At 39.3% G+C, this 20799-nt stretch overlaps 1 protein-coding gene across 2 annotated transcripts in view; it reads right to left on the bottom strand.

Annotated features, from left to right (window-relative positions):
- Positions 1-20799, bottom strand: part of LOC113051961 (synaptotagmin-7-like) — a 106138-nt gene that overhangs the window by 39496 nt on the left and 45843 nt on the right. For both annotated transcript variants that reach the window (XM_026216160.1, XM_026216161.1), the window contains exons 3-5: positions 18968-19059; positions 15282-15416; positions 1393-1743 (exon numbers count right to left, since the gene is read on the bottom strand). In XM_026216160.1, the coding sequence (XP_026071945.1) occupies positions 1393-1743; positions 15282-15416; positions 18968-19059 (578 nt within the window). The remainder of the gene's footprint in view (positions 1-1392; positions 1744-15281; positions 15417-18967; positions 19060-20799) is intronic.

Raw genomic sequence — 20799 nt, 5'->3', positions numbered from 1 at the left:
GACATTGCATGATCTGATGAGACATTGCACTGATCAAAAGACACACATGTGGTGTTTTTTGGATGATGGTGTCTCCATCAGGCTTCACCACGGCAAGGGAGACATTTAAGCAACAGCTTTGGCTGTAAGGAGCACACCAACGAAACCATCCTCTAAATCCACACTGGTCTTTTCAGCAGAGTGAACACAGTTAGATGCAGCGAAATGATGTTTACAGATATGAATATCAATACAATCGCATTACGAATTCATTCGAAATGGAGAATTTACTATGGAAGCATTAATAAAGTGAAGAAAACTCTTTGAATGAGAAGGTGTGTCCAAACTTTTGGTCTGTACTGTGTGTGTGTGTATGTATATATATATATATATATATATATATATATATATATATATATATATATATATATATATATATATATATACATACACACACACACATTAGCCAAAATAAATGTACAATATATGCACCGTCTTTCTGTCACCCTCTTAGAATTTTATAATTAATACAATCGTATTTTAATTAATATAATTTAATAAAAATTATGCAAAATACAGTTTCAAAGGGGATCAAATATATGCACCCTCTCTCTCAACTCTCAAACCTGACTTCTGTATAATTTTAATCTTATAATTAATATAACCCTATTTGAATTCGTATTAAAATAATTTACATAATTCATGCCAAATATAGTGTCATAGAGGGTGAAATATTAGCACCCTCTCTCAACCCCTAACTTTTTTATTTAGAGCCCAACTTTAATTTTATTATTAATATAATCTTATTTAAATTTGTAATATGCAAAATTATGCAAAATATAGTTTCACAGTAGGGTAAAATCAATGCACCCTCTCTTTCTCACTTTACCCCTTTCTTTCTTTCTTGAAAGCTAAACTTCAGCTTCAATCATAGGTCTATTATATATAATGTAGCTCATAATATGAATTATCAAAATAGTCAGTCAGTACAGAACCAAAAAATCCCAGTAACCACCTGTTTACAGCCCTGAATCCAGGTCAATACAGTCTTGAGGTCAACACGCGGAGCACATGCATGAAATAAAATCAACTAATAAATTTGTCGGATGAGCCTCTAAAAACATTACAACAGTTGTAGGAGCAAAACAGCATCATGGGGAAGTGCACTTAGACTGACTAAATAAATGCATTAAAGCTTAAAGGGGAAGTGTGTAACTGCATACATTGTCCAGTCCCAGTTGGGTTCGCAGAGAACACTTATGGAGCTCAGTTTGTCTGAGCAACTTCAGACTGCTTTGAAACGCTTGTTAAAATTGCATTTCCATTTGATGCCACTAGTGGTGCTAAAATGACAGGCTTCATCTTTAAGATCAACATTCATAAGATCCATATAAACTGGCATCTGATACTCACAGGAATGACTTGACATCCATGCCTCTGTTCCGGATCTGTCCCATCACGTGGTCCCAGCTTCCAGGATTGGAACGTGATCGTGCCCCTCCACCCGACCTGTAGCGGGACGCCCCTGCCCCAGCCGGGCTACCACGCACCCCCCGCGGGCCCCCCCGGTGGCCCCCACCCCCGGGCCCAGTATGCAGTTGGCCCAGACTCTGGGAGGTGGCTGGGGGGTCATTGGGGCCTGGCGGGGGCTGGTGGGTTAGGGGCTGCTGGAGGCTTTGCTGCCTGACCAGGGGCCTGGGGCGCGCTGCTGAGGAGGGGATATGCTCCAAGGTGGAGGTGGTGGAAAGAGAGGGGTCCCCAAAACTGGCACCGTATCGTACGAATGGGGCCGAGTTGTGGGGAGAGACGAGGACAAGAAACAGGGACAGAAAGGTAGTCACAAGATAAAGGGATGAGAAGGCATACACAATTAATGAAGACCAGAGAGACCCAAGAGGAAGAGGGAGAGGAAGCAAGACATGAAAAGATGACAGAATGAGGAAGAGTGTTGGGACACAGAAGAGAAACAAACAAGGCCGTAGAGTTGAGGGAGGGAAGGGGAGAATAAGTGAAGGTAAAGACATTTTAAGACATCCATTGGGGGAGACAGAGGCACAATGAGGGAATGAGGGAAGAAAAAGAAAGCAAAGTTAGCCAGCAACATTAGCTAAATGAAAAACATATACACTACATTCCAACCCCCTTTCCACCGACAGAGTGACAGTGCTGATACTGGAGCCTACGGCCAATCTGGAACCAATAGAGGGTTATGTCTTTTTTAGGCTGAAGCCTAATCAAAAATTACTTTATTGTTTAGCAGCACCAACACAAAGGTCATGAGTTTGATACCCAGGCATTACATGAACAGTTGAATTGACTACTTTGAATGCAATGCAAGTTGCTTTAAATAGAATCACCTGCCAAATGCTAGGCAAAAACTTTAGATCAATTTCTAATCAGGCACCAATCAGAGTACCCCAATAAAGTCCAAGGATAGGACTTTGCACCAAACTGGTTCTGATGATGACACAGTTCCTCCAGGACAGGCCATGCACCATTTCAATGGAAAAGGGGAAGTTGTTTCTCTATTAGCATGATCTGACAAAGGCACATGTCTTGTAAAACCAACTTCTTTCTGCTAAAGGCCTCTCTGCATCTTCCAAAATTTCAATTCAATTATCATTTTCCCCAGCATCTTCCTTTGCTATGCATCATGTCTGATTAGTGCAAAGTCTTGTTGAGCTTGTTATATTTGATGCTAATGCTCCGCTGGAGGATTTACAGCAGGAGGGATAAGCACCACACACCTCTTTCAAGGACCCAGTGCTGTAATTCTCACATGGCATTCAAGCAAGGTTTCCCCTGTGGAAGTATTTGTGAAAGGTCTACACGAATGTCATCAATAACTCAAACTCTGCTACTACTATGCTTTTTATACACTTGTCAAGGTTGCTAAAACAACGGCATTGCATTGATGAATTGGTGACTAATTTGTATCAATTCATACAATCTCATTTACACGTTTTCGTATGATGTCCCAATGATTTTCTTACTTTTCTTACTTTCCTTGCCAAAAGTAATGGTCAATGATGATTTTTAGCAATGCAATTTTATATTTACAAGAAAAATTTCAATAAATGTTGGGCTTTCATTATAATTTCTCTTTTTTTACTTTACAGAGACAAACTGAAACAAAATTATATAGTTCTGTAAATTCACAAAAACACCTGCTAGAAAACAAAGCCATGTGATGTAAAACATTATTGAATACTAAACAACTTTTTGATGTTTCTAAGACTATATTCACTCTGATATATTCTGAGAAGGATTGCAAAGTACAATATTTGAGTGTTAAAGATTGAAAGGTGCACTGAACTCTTGAAGTGAGGCATGTGAAAGTGTCTTAACCCTTGTGCTTAAATCTGATTGGCTGACAGAATTTATTTTCCATATCTAACAAAGAAGTTGGTCCATGCACACATCCTATTTTAAAATCACGTTATAATGCCACAGGCATTGCAATGACACTTGTTTCACGAGATAAATATCTATCCATACATGTATCCATATATAAACAGTATATATGCATGTATGCAATGCATTGTATCACCCTGCACTTATGCCCATTATGCAGCTTGAGCTGTCATTAAGTAACTTACATTCTCCATCTACTCGTTTTCTCATCTCTGCTTCAGTTCTGTGTGTTATAAATAGGTTTAGAAAGCAAGGAAGAAAAAAAAAAGTGTGGGGGACGTAGACTCAGCTGAAACAATGATCAAAGTGAGAAAATACAGAAGCAAAAGAAAGCGTCAGAGAATGAAAGAAAAATACAGCTCCAAATGAAGTTTTGCTGTCTTTAGAGTAAAAAAAATGAAAGGTTTTTCTCGTTGTATTCATCTGGCCTCTAGCCCTCACTAGACATGAATACTGTGTGAAATTCGACATTAAAGTACAACTGCTTTGTTAAATACTGCGCTTGAAAAAACAATTCTTGGCAATTTTAGGCCAGTACTTCCTCAGATGAATGTTAAATATTCAGTGGCTAACTGAGAAACCATGCATCACATTACTGATGCTTCTGTCACATCCTCCGTAACGCAGCAGCAATTTCATATCAGAAAGTTACAAAGGATCCTATGCTCTCACAGCTAAAAGTTTAAGGTGAGATTAGCAAGTGCATTGATTTATTAAAAGGGTCATATTATGCGATTTCAATTTTTCCTTTCTCTTTGGAGCATTACAAGCTTTTGGTGCATAAAGAAGATCTGTAAAGTTGGAAAACTTCATAAAAGTTAAGACTTGTCCACACCCCCCTAAAACGCCTCATTTAAACACGCCCTCACATGTCTACGTCACGATGTGGGAAGATTTCCATAACGCCCAAATGTTCATGCAAAGAAAGGAGGCCCAACTTTTATTCTTGCTGTTGTATATGTTGTCGCTGACGCCATGTTGTGGAAATGCTGTGTGTTTCATTCAGTTCAGCCCAAATATTCAGATGTGTGCAGCGCATTTTAATGAAGATGAAGACTGTTTCCTGATCCTGGGAGAGAAGACTACAATGCGTCTGTGCTCAAAGGCTGTTTCTGTAAAGTAGGGCAGTTCCAACTTTGCAAGGACAGTCTGGTACTTCTGACTCAAAGCCTGTAAATACATGTTATATATTTAAATCATTTGCCACTGATGATACAAACGCGAGTTTTGAGCAGTGTAGAGTAGCGCTTGTTGTTTGTAGTTTCTCTGATCACAAACGCAGACATGGTTTTGTGACGAAATATGCAATGGAAAAAAATGTGACGAAATATGCAATGGAAAACGTAGAAACACAGTATATGTCATCATAATAAGTAATTATGTCCCAATTGCCTTGCAACAAATGCCTTGTATGTAATGGTTTTTATTGGTTTTGTCTCGTCGTGCCGAGAGACTGCATCACAGTATAGTAAGAGGCGTAACATCTCCATAACACGCTTGAGGAATTCGGCCAATCACAACGCACTGGATAGATGACCAATCAGAGCACACCTCGCATTTCAGGCCGATGAGTTTTGTAAAAATCGATGCGTTTCAGAAAGGCCGGGCAAAGAGGAGAAACAATAATGTACAGCATGTGGAAAATACTGTTTTTAAAAAATTTGTTTTAACGTTAAACTGCATAAACACATTGCATTACACCAAATACACAATGTAATGTCCTTTTTAGCAACGTCATATGACCCCTTCAAAGGATAAGTTCAATAAAAAAAGGAAATGCTGTCATTATTTACACATCTTCCACTGACTAAAAAGAAAAGTCACTAAGATATTTATTCAAATTAAATAAAATATGAATGATAATGGTTTCAACTTCAAAATCCTGAAGAAACATGATGAAAATAGAATGAATTAAATAGTAATAAAATGTAGCATATGAGTGATAAAGATCTCAAATACAAAATCTTGAGGATACATGCTAAAAAAATAATAATAATAATAAAATAAAATAAAATAAAATAAAATAAAATCCTAATCTCTGTTGTCAAGAAAAATCATTCTCTGGACAACTCTAATAACAGTCCTGACAAAAACTGATAAACTGATCTGCACTTTTACAAACACAGGTGGATGGAGAAGAGTTGTCGATTCTCAGAGTCCTCCAGCAAATCCTTGAGCTTTAGCAGAAACCTGTAGCTGCTTGTTATTACAGAGCTTCAGGTGCTAGAAACCCTGATGGAGAATGTGTGTATAAGACGGCAGGTGGACGAGTAGAAATATATGAGGGGAAGGAACTGCAACACTTATACCTACCCCCAAAATAGAAACCAATTATAGGTTGAAAATGAAAGTGGACGTAAACATGAAATGAGAGAAAGTAAAGTTCTTTGGAGACCTAAAAGAGATGCAACCTATCTGATGTCACATTAGGTCTGGATAATATTTCAAATGCTCATTATATTCATGATGATTATGTGCCTGATCAGATTAAGCAAGATTGCAAATATAATATTGTGTTTTACTATTTAGTATTATGATTATTTAAAATGATTGTACTCTTGATGTTTAAGTCAATGCAAATATATCCAAACAATAGTACCTAGGTTTTATTCCATAATTTGCTTTTTACTCAAGTGGAATTAACTGATATTCTAAACTTAATTTAATAAAAACGTCATTGTGTGCATTTACTGCTTTTAACTATTGCTTGCTATTTAAAGGAATAGTTCACCTGAACACTGTGTCATTATTTACTCATACATATATTATTCACATACACTAACATTTAAAAGTTTGGGGTCAGTTAGCGTAAGATTAAACAAAAAAAATAAATAAAAATCAATACAAATTTAAAAGTTTTATTTAGCAAAGAGTCATTATATTGATCAAAAGTGACTGCAAATATATTTATAATGTCATAAAAGTCTTATACATCAAAATAAATAAATGTTTTTTTTTTTTACTTTCTATTCATCAAAGTAAAAAAAAAAGTATCACATTTTCCTCAATAATATTAAATGTTTTCAATATCAGCCTAATAAAGCTGAAAATTCTGCTTTGCATCACAGAAATAAATTAAATTTTAATATATATTAAGATAGAAAATAGTTATTTTAAAATGTAATAATATTTCAGAACATTACTGTATTTACTCTATTTTGATCAAATAAATGCAGCCTTGGTGAGCATAAAAGACTTCTTTCAAAAACATAAAAAAAAAGCATACCGACTCCAAACTTTTAAATGGCACTGTACAACACACGTGTGGGCCGATGGTTGAATTTGGTCAAACCTGGCCCTATAAAAAGACAAAAGATTAATTCACCCCAAAATTGCACCATTATGCTGTGCACAGCCTCATGTGGTCATGCTTTTTTTGCCCCAAACATCTCAAAGAGACTGACACTCACTTGTTAGGTCTTAAGCTGCCGGAGTGCAGGTGGCTCTGGAGAGTTTGCCACCTCCCGGACTTGCTGGTCCCTGCGCCTATGCAGCTGTCACTGCGACTGGGACCCCCCACGGCCCCCCCACCCACCTGCCCCTTCTCCAGCGATCCACTGAAAGAGGGAAGAGAGAAATCAGGAAATAGGCAAGAACAAACAACAGGAGAGTTTAAAGAAGACTGAAAGATCCAGGCACAGACTCCTCAGAAGCTTTTAGGCAGAGCAATAAGGAGCAGCTCGAGCCCCGGCTGTAAACCAAGCACGTGTGACGGGCATGTAGAGCACGCAGGGACCATGTGAAGATGCTCGTCTGCTGGGAGAACAAGCAGTTGGGTCTGATTTACTGGGAACATGGGCGGACAGTAACCGGAAGGCAGAAGCTGTTGGAATTGGTGCATCTTATTTGTTTGCTACTGTATGTGACACCCCTACGAAAAGTGATACTGATATATAACACAAAAATACATTTCTCTTGGTCTGAAAGAAACCAAAATAACGTATACCTCAGTGTAGCTGTTATTTCTTCTATATAGGGCTGCACGATTTGGTCTTGAGTGATTATAAACAGCTTAAGGCTACAGTTTAATAAAACATGATTAAATATAGCTACAGGCGTTTTTAGCTGTTTACCGCCACTAAAAATGGCCACGTAAAAGTTTTAAGACCAACTACTCAAGCTGCAGTCTTGCTACAGTAAACGTCTTTTTACCATCATCTTGCTTTCAGTGAATCAGACAGGACAACTGGGTCCACTGAATATGAATTTGACGACTTCATGTAATTAATATTCATCAGCAAGGATGAATCATTTTCAAAATGTGTCCTTCTCCATTTTTTAAAATGTATTATTTTATTCAATTAAAAATGGAAGTGGACTGCTCGATGCATGCTTAATGCAGTGTTTAAACCAGCCTGAGCTAGTTTGCTGGTCTTGTCTGGTTTAAGCTAGTCTATCAGCACACTGTAGTTAAGCCAGTGTTGTTAACTACACTCTAAAAAATGCTGGGTTGTTTCACCCCGACTTTTGGTCAATTATGGACTAACTCCAATTATTTGGTTGCATTTTTTAATTACATTTTTAACCCAAAAGTTATATATTTGTCCCGAAGTTGGGTTGAAACAACTCAACATTTTTTAGAGTGATACACTAAAACTAATAAAAATAATTTTAAATCAAATAGATTCTTAATTGAAATAAAGCTGAAAGTATAGTTATATTAACAGTAAAAATATATGAACATTTTTACTTAATTTTCATTCCTTAAGCTTTTTAAATTTTAAAATTAAGTATTAAATTACTAAAACTAATTAAAGAAGCTAATTAAAAACATTAATGAATACTATAATCAAATATTGTGACCCTGGATTTTTTATGCCAAAAATTATTAGGATATTAAGTAAAGATCATGTTCCATGAAGATATTTAGTAAATTTCCTACTGTAAATATATAAAAACTTAGCTTTTGAATTCATTTGGACAACTTAAAAGCAATTTTCTCTGTATTAAAATTGTTTTTTTGCATTTTTTGATTTTCAAATACTTGTATCTCGGCCAAATATTGTCCGATCCCTATTAACCATACATCAATGGAAAGCTAATTTATTACATTTTTGAAAAATTTACACTTAAAAGTGCTTCAGGGTTACATATTAACAACACTAATATATCTGGATAGTAATTTGGTCTGCTAGTCTGATCATCTGAAAAGCTCCCAAAAGGCATTTAAAACCGGTCAACAGACCAGACTAACCAGGCTGGTTCAAGATGTCTTCTGTTAAGCTTTTATTTCCCAGCTGGGTGGGTTCCTATCAAATTGTGTGAATGCTAAGAGAACTGAGTGGGATTTGATTCAATGCACTTTTAGGACAGATGAACGAGAAAAGAGGGGAACTTCAGCATGGAGAGTAATTTGTTTTAACATCAGCAGAGCGTGGTTAATACACAGCTTCATTTACAGCCTTCACGTGCTAGTTAGCAGTTAGCGCACGCAGTTCAACAGGAGAGCTGCTGATTCAATGAGATTTCACGTCTTTTTCTTTTGGCTTTCCAATCACAGCATTTGTCAGAATAGGCAAAATTGTGCAGCCCTACTTCTACAAGCCCTACTTTTAGCATTTGAGTTTTTTTAATACTTTAAAATTAGCATTGATTCATTAAGCTTATCAAAATTGAAAGTAAAGAAATGTATAATGTTATAAAAGATTTGCATTTCAATTAAATGTTATTCTTTTGAACTTTCTATTCAGATGGATCCGAATATTCAGCTTTGCATCACTGGAAAAAAATAAATTTTGAACAGTTATTTAAAGTTGTAAAATATTAGTTTTTTTACTGTTTTTTTTTTTTTTATCAAATAAATGCAGCCTCCATAAGATAATTATAAATAGTCTATTTCAAAATATTAAAAATAATTTTCCAACCACAAACTTTTTAAAGTGTATGCATGCCATTTGATCACATACATATTTTTGACATCAGCTATTTCTTTCAGAACATGAAAGAGATATCAGCCACCGGGCCATTTCCCATATTAATCATTCTTGCTTTCCCTTCAAGTGAGACAAGGACTGACATACATTAAATCTGGACGGTACAGTGACAGAAGAATCTCTAACACAGAGACCAAACACAGACCAAAGGTGAACGCTTCAAACACAGGTGTCGTGACTAGCATAGACAGCAACAGATCCACAACGGCTACTGAAGACACAGATGACCCAGACCGCGACATTTGTGCATCACGCTCAGGGGGTGAACAGAATCAGAGGGGGCTTGACATTTGTTAAAGCAGATGGCAAGGTTGCTGACTGCTGTAAGTCGTGTCTTAATCTCTGTACCTTTTATGCTCTAGTCTTTACATACAGTATCTCTCTATTAAAGATTTTGATGGCGATTTGTAGCAACTTGTGAATGAGACATTTTTTCCACCAAAATTGTGGGGCAAACTGCCAGCATTTCCACCACGTTAGTTATCGTTTACGAAATAAAAAAACTATTAAATATAATTTTCATTAATGGAATTATGTAAAATAAAAAAATACCTGATTAAGAACTTGAATTTTAAAATCTAATTAAAAATGTCGAAAAGCTGAATTACTACAATTACTAAACTAAAATGGAAATAAAGCGAATTCCAGCTAAACAGGAATATAAAAAGTGAATTAAACTAAATATTAAATTCATTTAATTAAGTCATTTTCTAAGAATTCAAGAAACAGAAATATTTACTATATTTAAAAATAATTAACAATATATATTAATTTAATTGCTATCAGTTTTAGTGCACATTTATGTACAAAATAGTATAATAATAGACATGGAAATGCTTCTGCTAATAGATTTTATATGGCTAAAATAAAGTAAATACAAAGTGACTGATAAGTAAGAAGTAAAATAAATTATATCAATTAACTAAACAGCATCTATGACAAAAAAAATGAAGAAGCCGTCAGAAGCAGATCTCATTTTGCAAACTCCTGCAACTGTGTCACACAAGTATATAACAGTATGGTACACACTGAAAGCCAAGCTACAAAGAGGAAGTGACAGGTGACTGGAGAGACGAAATACAACAACTACCATAAAGACACAACAGCACAGCAACATAGACGTATTGCTAACAGTCAACCCTCGGCATTCGATCAGGACCAGACAAGACATACAGTGCACCTCCAGTCAGGATGTTCTTGAATGCATCTGAACCTTCAGGGTCAAAGGTCAGAGATTTCGAGGGTTGTCCATCTCCATGGAATGCATCCATGGGCTGGGAGTAAAATGTTAGCAGTTAGAGACATTAGTGCTGCTGGCAGGGCTGTAGGGAACAGGCGCCTTGAGAAATCAATTGGGCTAAATGTGAATGTTTTAGCGATCCATCAGTCAGAACAGTAGCCTACATCGAAAAAATTCTAATGTTGTTATCATTAACAATCCTCTTTTTTGCACAAAATCGTTATTTAATGCGTTTCTTTTGAAAACACAAGATAAAAGTAGTGTATATGACTCTGTGCTGTATTCCATGTCCTCTGAGATCACATGACAGCACCGTGTGAGGAACACGCTGAAATTTAAGTCGTTCATCTTCTCTCAAACTTCCTTTGCAGTTGAAGTTTCCAAACTTGCCTCATTAGAGAACCAAAATGAAGTTAGCGAATTAAATTTGAGAGCACTGGTGGAAACCGCACACTGAATCTGTGCCTGCAGAAACAGCCACAGAATGGGATTGCACATCTATCACAGAGTTTGGCAAAAATCAGTGCAGAAAAAAGAAAAATGTCTGAAGATTACTGTCACGGTTTTACGCTGCCTGAAGGAATACGGAGTCGAGGATAAACGGAATAAGGTTTTTAATATATCCAACACAGGGGATATCCAACATGGAGCACAGAGGTAGACACACGTAAGTAGCAAATGGTCACAAGTGAGCACAAGTGAGAAGACCCGACAAAACAGAACTGAAGGGACACGGCTTATGAACAACAGATAATTGGGGAAACACAGGTGGATGGAATCATTAAATTAACAGGGACATGGAACACATGAGGAAGATAATGGACACACCTGGGAACTAATCAAACACGGAAAGACAGAAACTGGGTCACGGGCAAAAACACATTAAATGAGTCCAGGTGTGTGACAGTACTCCCCCCTCCCGGTAGGTGCGTCCTCGCACCGTAGAAACAACAGGGGGAGGCGTAGGTGGGAACTTGGGAGGAGGTTCCGGTGGAGGACGGACTTCCAGGAGGGGGCCAGCAGACAGGGACCACAGAAGGAGGAGCCAGGGAGGAGACGACGGAGGAAGGAGCCAGGGAGGAGACAGGAGCAGGAGGAGCCAGATGGTCCACCAGAGACCAGCCAGGACGGAGATCCAAGGTGGGGTCGACGGCGGGAGGAGCCATGGTGAAGGAAGGGTCGACGACACCAGGGGGCCGACAGGCGGAGACTGCACCGGTGGGTGAGGAGCCCAAGATGGAGCAGCACAGCCGCAGAGCCAGGGGGACGTCGAGGTTCCGGAGGGCCTAGGTGGAGCAGAAGGCTCAGGCGACCAAGGCGGAGGCAGGGTCCTGGCAGACCGCTGTGGAGCCGGAGCGCCCGAGGATGGAGGTGGAACCGGAGGGAAGGAGGAGCCTGACAGAGCCGGAGGGATGGAGTGACGAGGTGGAACCAGAGGAGTGGAGTCCCGAGGCGGCGGATGGTCGACGACTGACCAAGGTGGAGCCGGAGGGACGAGGGAGCCCGGTGGAGCAGGTGGGATGACAGGCCACGGTGGAGACGAGGGAGCTAAGAGCCAAGGCGGAGCCGCTGGGTCGAAGGACCGAGGAGGAGTCCAGGGCTCGGAGGCTGGAGGCGGAGACAGGGCCTTAACACGCCAAGGCGGAGCTGGAGACTGGCAGTCCAGCGGCAAACCACCGCGCCCCGATGGCGCGGACTGAGGGTGAGCTGCGGGACTGACTGGCACCAGCAGGGATGGCGAGGAACTGGCTGGTCTAGGAGGAGGAGAGAGGAGAAGGATGGGAGGAAGGACAGGAGGATCAGGACTGGATGGAACCAGCGAAGGAGTAGAGGGACCAGCAGGTTTGGGAGGAGGCGGGAGAGGGAGGCTGGGAGGGAATACAGGAGACACAGAAGATTCAGGGCTGGGTGGAACCAGCGGAGACACAGATGATTCAGGGCTGGACGGAACCAGCGGAGACACAGAAGATTCAGAGCTGGGCGGAACCAGCGGAGACACAGGAAACTCAGGGCTGGGCGGAACCAGCGGAGAAACAGAAAATTCAGGGCTGGGCGGAACCAGCGGAGAGACAGAAGATTCAGGGCTGGGCGGGACCAGCGGTGACACAGAAGATTCAGGGCTGGGCGGAACCAGCAGAGAGACAGAAGATTCAGGGCTGGGCGGGACCAGCGGTGACACAGAAGATTCAGGGCTGGGCGGAACCAGCGGAGAAACAGAAAACTCAGGGCTGGGCGGAACCAGCGGAGAAACAGAAAACTCAGGGCTGGGCGGAACCAGCGGAGAAACAGAAAATTCAGAGCTGGGCGGAACCAGCGGAGAAACAGAAAATTCAGAGCTGGGCGGAACCAGCGGAGAAACAGAAAATTCAGGGCTGGGCGGAACCAGCGGAAATGGAGCAGAGGAAATGACTGGAGGAGGTAGGAGTGGGAGACTGAGAGGGTATACGGGGGAATCAGGGCTGGACGGAACCAGCAGGGAAACAGGAAAATTAGGGATTACCTCCATAGACCAGTCCATCAGATCCAGAACTTGCTCCATATGATCTTCAGAGACTGCATACAGCTCACCCTCAGTCGCAGGAGTGTGGGCAGGGCTTTCCTCCATGCCCTCGATCTCCACGAGGACTCCCACGATGCACGGTGTGGCCGGCTCACACACCTGGTCAGTCGCGCTCTCGAGATCCTGTTCCCTGTCAGTGGATGGCTCGGGCTCTGCGGCTGCGGTGGGCTCTGGCTCCGTGCGGCGTGATGGTGGCTGGCTGGTCTCTGGGTCGGGAGTGGGGCTGGCGAGGTCCTCTATGGGGCAGATGGTGAGAGATGAGCCATTTCTCGCCAGAGTCCACTCCACGAATGCGGCGAAATCCTCTCGAGGACCATCTTCGGACGACAACGCTCTGCATTTGGAATTCAGGCTGGTGTTGTAGAAGGTGCAGAGCGCGTTGTCCGGGTAGCTGGTGGCATTAGCTAATAGGAGAAACTGTCTGGTATGGTCCTCGAGAGAACGTCCTTCCTGCTTCAGCAGGAGGATGAGGAATTCGGGACGATAGAGGGGATCCATAGAACACTACGAAACAAAAAGACTTTGAAAACACAAAAACAAAACGGAGGAAAAAAACACGCAGTTTTCTATTTTCTTCTTTAGGTCGGGTCTTCTGTCACGGTTTTACGCTGCCTGAAGGAATACGGAGTCGAGGATAAACGGAATAAGGTTTTTAATATATCCAACACAGGGTATATCCAACATGGAGCACAGAGGTAGACACACGTAAGTAGCAAATGGTCACAAGTGAGAAGACCCGACAAAACAGAACTGAAGGGACACGGCTTATGAACAACAGATAATTGGGGAAACACAGGTGGATGGAATCATTAAATTAACAGGGACATGGAACACATGAGGAAGATAATGGACACACCTGGGAACTAATCAAACACGGAAAGACAGAAACTGGGTCACGGGCAAAAACACATTAAATGAGTCCAGGTGTGTGACAATTACGTCTGTCCACATATACATGAGTTTTAACATTTTAGAATACAACACATGAGTCATATACCTAGCAGTCATACCGTTTGTTACTATCCCGATCACATGAAACAAAAACTTGTTATGAGCTGGCGATATCATATGAATTCAGATTTTGGTTTGTATTTAATTTGTTGGAAAATGTAAGATTTTGTTTAAAATGTTAAACAAATGTGGTTTGGATTACTAAACTCAACTCAACTAGCAAATGTATGATTTAAGAAGAAAAGAACTGATAAAAAAAGAAAAGAATAAAGATAAAATAAAATAATAATAAAGAAAAATAAAATAAAATAAAATAAAATAGGGCAGGAGCCTGAAGTCTGTATCTGTCACCTTTCAGATAAGATTCTAATTTATCCCGGGCATTAAACCAGAAATATGACTTCTCCTCGAAGATAATGACTTCAATTAAGCAATTAAAACTCAAGGAAATGGGGAACCTCACAACCCTCAGTGGGACTCATGCCATGTCTCACTGAGAGCTATGGGCTGACCTAAAAATTGGACATTTAATCTGGTTTTCAGACTGATTGTAGTGTACGCTGATTAACAAAAAGCCAACTACAATGCTAGAAAATGGCGTGGACTGCCCTAGATATACATCTTTCAGATGGGGTCAATGGCAAATATGACTGGCACGACTCACAGGCTTTGGACATGTATTGTGGGTCATGCAAATTGACCTCGAAGAATTAAGATGTCTATGTCAACTTTAAGTATGAGGTCACAGGTGAAAATCACAAAACCTGGAGAAGTAGTAATATTTTACTCCAAAAATCTGAATAAATTATAAGAAATAACATTGCATGAAAAAAAAAAACACACTTAATTCGATGCACATTCCACACCAATTCTCATAAATTGTATTTATTTTGTATTATAGTAACAGGAATAGTAAAAAAAAAGTTTGTTAAAAATCTAAAAATGTAAAAAAGTCTGAATGCTCCTAAAAAACAGGTTTCATTTTCTTCATGCTAAATATAATTTCCCCATTTTTTCCTTTTGATTTTTGGGGTGAAACATGACTTGGAGAACATTCACCTTTATAGGTTTCATGAGACACAGGTAAGTCCCTGTAAGCTAAAGAGGATCGCTGGAATAAGAGAAGACTGAATGGACTTCCCCTTTCAGTACAGCCCTGCGCAGAGAGAAGGGGTCCCTTACCAGCTGTATAACCAAGACTCACTTGGGCGTGAGGCGAGGGTCTCCGTAGGGTGCGTAGGGGGACATGTTGAGGAGGAACTCCTTGGGTGGGTAGGAGCTCCAGCGCTGCTGCACATTGCTGCTGTCATTGTTATTCCAAAAGTCCCTGTCAAGATCACTGCGGACAGACAGAAAGACAGCTGAAAGAGCCACACAACGTATCTTCAGGAATAGTCAAATAACTGTAGAAACAGAGTTCAGATAGACCGACAGTCCAGAGAGAGAGAGAGAGAGAGGAAACACTGGACTTTTTAAGACAAGCTTTCTCTAACAGCGTTTCAGAGCTCCTGTGTTTTTAAGTGGCATGAAGTCTTGCAAAAGTCAAAGATTTCTGAACACAATAGCCGATGTAAAAATAGCTCAAAGGGTGAGATTAAATGGGTTTTGAGATGGATATTTTGCACAAACAACTTAAAGTCACATGTATTCTGTGCTGTCAGTGCACTGGATCTGAGTCTTTAGCAGCTTACTGTAGCTTCACATTTCTGATCTCTATAAAACAACAGAAGCAACTAATACAGAAAGGAGAAGACATATCAGAGATAAGACACCCAATTAGTGGTGAGAAGCATTACCAAAAACATATAAAATAATATTATATCAAAATATTCTGTTTAAAGAATAAAGTAAATACTTTAGGTGCATCATCTCATTTCATCATTTTATAATTTCACCAAATTATAAATTATAATACTTAACTCTTAAACTTGATCAAACAGTTAAGTATCATAATGCATGTAAACGTTCCACACTGGTGTTGTGGGCTTCTCTCCTCCTTCAGTAAAAGAAATATAAACGTCTCATTTGAGTTTGAGAAACACAATGAAATGTGTGGCGGAACGGCTCACCCTGCCCTTGTGCGGTCACAGGTGATTAGCTTTCTGCCCTCTTGTACAGATATAAAAACAGTATCCATCTGCTGCGAGCTGCATTGGTGTCTAATTAGAGCATTGCCTGATTAATATTCAGCCTGCAGTAGTTACCAGAGCAAGTGCTCCAAGTGGATTAATGCTGGAAGTGTGCTGCTTCACACTGCTGACCTAAACATCATCAAGTGTGTGTGAAAGCCTTATCTTACTATTTAAGAGCCACACTTACTTTTTTTTTTTAGGTTATTTATGTGGTTTGCTCAGAAACACTGCCCGTGTTCAGAATGAAAAAGGCTTTAGAGTTGGTCTAATACTAATATTTTGTAACACTGAAGTTTTTTTGTCTAAAAATTAGGGGTGTAACGATTCACTCGTTTTCTCGATGCATCGATTACAAACCCTGTCGATTCATAAGCATCGATCTTGAAACATGATTTTTGAATCGTGAATCGCCGATCTCGGACAGTAATCAATTCAAAATGCTGAGAATCGAATGAATCGCGATTTCTATAGCGATTCAATGCTTTCAAAATGTATACACATTAAATTACTACATGCACGAATTAATGGAGACCTTGAAGAGTGTTCGTGAATCGTGCCTCTTATCTGTCCTTCACGCACTCCACTGTTTAACGCGAGACTGTCACAGGATTGCGCTCGCGCTCCGTTCGTCTCCGACGCAGCTGACGTGTGATCTATAGGACTCGTGGCCAGTAATGCTAACGTGAAGTAGTTTTACTCTTCTGTAGTTTGTCAATGGCCCTCTGCATCTTACCGACGGAGTTACCGGAGCTGTATCTATTGCATGGACGGAGCAGAAATGTAAGTGTCTAAATCATATGCACAGTTCCATTGAATGATAAATGTGTTTAAACAATGCAGATGAACCGAATATACAAAGGAAACTTTTAAAATTAACCACAGCATTAACAACGACCTTGAAATAAGAGCTCGAGATTAATCTGATAATCAGATGCATGAAAGTAGCGTTTGTTTCATTAGCAAACTCTCAGAATCCTCTCAGAATTCTCTCAGAATCATTCGCTGATGGAGAGGAAAAGATAAATAGAAATGAAGACGTTTTCACACTGAAAGAGAAGCGATCTCGCTCTGATAGACGTGCCAGGCTTTATCTGCAGCTAAACTGAATAAAAGCAGAATGAACTGATGAAACAAAAAAAAAAAAACACAAAAAAATTATGAATGATGTAGTGCTAATTGACATTTATTACAGTACAGAAACTATAAAGTAGATTTTCTACCTTATTCTGTGCAGAAAATTTAAATAATTGCTAATTAAATGTAGCCTAGTATATAAAACAATCATAAAGCTGCCATTAGGAAAAAAATTTCGATTACAAATGATTGATTATTGTCCAGCAGTGTATTTGATTTATTACAGCTAATTAAAAGTAATTAAAAAAGAATATAATTCCTTGTAAAAAAAAATAAAATAATAAAAATAATTATTATTATATAGGCTACATACATAAAATGATTGTATTTGACATTTCTGTCACTTCTGAAATTATGGCTACGCCCCTGGTGTGACAAAATGTTAGCTTATACATAATACTCTTTAAGCTCTTTTCTAAAAACTTGGCTTACATACATTTTTACGTATGCCATGTTGCATCATTGAACTAGCATTTAACAATGGACAAAAGTTTTTTATTTATTTATTTATTTTTTTAACCTATGGTTCTCTAACCATAAATGCTACTGTAATTTGCCCCCTGACTAAGCATTTAAAGAATTTAGTAGAAGCATTTAAATAATCCCATGAATGCACTTAAAGAATGCAGAATCGAATCATTATAATCGAATCGAATTTAATTAAAATGGCTAAATTTTAAATAGAAAATAAAAATGAATTCTGCTTCATTCATAAATTGGAAAATTCAAGGTCAAGTCAAATATATTTCCATATTGTGATTCTGTTCTTACTGCAAATTTGAATACAGTGCACAGCATAAAAAGGCCATAATGCAAATAGGACATTATTTATGCTAGCATGCATTAGCCAGAACATGAGAACAGACGATTTCTGATATTTGCAAACAACAAGTCAGTGTTGTCCATAGTACTGACCACAACACATGCCACAGCTGATGTGAGAATCGAATATAACACTTCAGAAACTATAAATACCAATTAAAACTCCTGAATAAATGACAAATAAGGAGGGAATATTACAAATGTTTAAAACATATGTGTATCACGTTTCACGTTTTTTCAACGTAACTTTTTCAGAAACTATCAAAAATATGCCATTACGAAAGAAGAAAAACACAATGAAAATGAAAAAAAATGAACTCAGTCGCACAAATTTAACAGGCTCTTCAAATATGCTTCATTCTTTGTTAATATTTTTCAAAGATTCGTTTTCGCTAATCGTGGATTCTGAATTCATTGCCACAGATTTCGCTTATGTTTCGTAGTTTTTTGTTTGGTGTTTTGACACAAACCTCTCGTGGGGGCGGGTTTAACAGAGATCTACTCTGATTGGATAGTGACTACTTTTGATGGACAGGTGCTCTCTGACCAGGAAGTACAGACGTCATTCAGCGGCGCGCATTTAACATTGAAAAATGTAAAACAATGCTGTATTCGTTCGGTACACATGCTTACTGAGATGAAAGTATATCCAGTATATTCCCTGCAGAGTGCAGTATTCCATTATGAACACAGACGTTTGGATTTTCAGTTCCATGTACAACTTTGAGTAGCATGAATCAATATTTTCCTCTCATTATTGAGACATTAACCGCTATAGTTAAGCCCTACAGGAGGCACCTACTTGATTGCTTTATTTTCTCCTCGGCCTCTCCCCGACACAGACACCGAGTCTGGGGTCCCCGCTGTCTCCACCCCCGGCTTATTCCTCATCCCCTTCAGAAACAAAGAAAGAAATGTGAGAGAACAACACATGGAAGGGAGATGGAAGATTGCCGGATATAATTTCATCAAGTGCCATATTTCAGCAAATTCTGTGCAACCGCTGCAAGTCACACGGTTTAATTAATCAGTACAGCTAGACAGATGCAGTGATAAAGCTAATACACACCATCAACAGCCAAAGAGGGGTTTTACGCAGATATTAATGACAAGTCTGAGACCCTTGGGTTGTTTACACACTAGAGAAACTCTAATGGAGTGTTTGATGGATTGGAAGGCATAAGATGCACTTTGAAGATGTCGAAAGAGCAGGTGAATCTATCTAATCAAGCGAAAGCACAAGTGGATGCCTACATCAGAATGCATTGCAAAAGTTAACATTTTCTCCATTTTTGAGAAGCTCTAGTAGATGCTCTTTTCAAGTAGGAGTAAAGATATGTAGAAATTATTTCTCTATATACATATATATTTTTTTAATTTATTCATTTATTGAATAAATTTGAGAAATAAAGTGCTAAACCACCATGACCAAATTCAAAATTAAAATAAAACTGACATCTAGGAACATAACATAACAGTCTAGAAAAGATAGTAAAACATATAATAATAATAATAATAATGGTGTTGGCGCAGTGGATAAGTCACATGCCTTTGGTGTGAGAGACCTGGGTTCGAATCCACTGCAAGACACTTAACCCCTAGTTGCTACAGAGGCGTGCGACCTCTGACATATATATAGCAATTGTAAGTCGCTTTGGATAAAAGCGTCAGGTAAATGTAAATAATAATAAACTACTAGAGAGACTGGAAAACTGTGTCGGGCTTTCTGGGATGGTACTTAAATGGTTCAGGTCATACTTAGAAGGGAGAGGCTATTATGTGAGTCTAGGAGAGCATAAGTCTAAGTGGATGTCCATGACATGCGGAGTCCCACAAGGGTCAATTCTTGCACCGCTCTTGTTTAGCCTGTATATCCTTCCACTAAGTCAAATAATGAGAAAGAACCAAATTGCCTACCACAGCTATGCTGATGATACCCAGATTTACCTAGCCTTATCTCCAAATGACTACAGCCCCATTGACTTCCTCTGCCAATGCATTGATGAAATTAACAGTTGGATGTGCCAGAACTTTCTTCAGTTAAACAAGGAAAAAACTGAAGTCATTGCATTTGGAAACAAAGATGAAGTGTTCAAGGTGAATGCATACCTTGACTCTAGGGGTCAAACAACTAAAAATCAAGTCAGGAATCTTGGTGTGATTCTGGAGACAGACCTTAGTTTCAGTAGTCATGTCAAAGCAGTAACTAAATCAGCATACCATCATCTAAAAAACATTTCAAGAATTAGATGTTATGTTTCCAGTCAAGACTTGGAGAAACTTGTTCATGCCTTTATCACCAGCAGGGTGGACTATTGTAATGGGCTCCTCACCGACCTTCCCAAAAAGACCATTAGACAGCTGCAGCTCATTCAGAACGCTGCTGCCAGGATTCTGACTAGAACCAGGAAATCTGAGCATATCACACCAGTCTTCCAGTTACATTTAGGATTGATTTTAAAGTACTTTTACTCGTATATAAGTCACTAAATGACCTAGGACCGAAATATATTGCAGATATGTTCACTGAATATAAACCTAACAGAGCACTCAGATCACTAGGATCAAGTCAGTTAGAAATACCAAAGGTTCACACAAAACAAGGGGAGTCTGCCTTTAGTTACTATGCTGCCC

Source organism: Carassius auratus, chromosome 32, assembly GCF_003368295.1.
Source record: "Carassius auratus strain Wakin chromosome 32, ASM336829v1, whole genome shotgun sequence".
Taxonomy (NCBI): Eukaryota; Metazoa; Chordata; class Actinopteri; order Cypriniformes; family Cyprinidae; genus Carassius; species Carassius auratus.
Note: the sequence above shows the minus strand (reverse complement) of the source record. Positions and strands in the feature narration are given on the sequence as shown.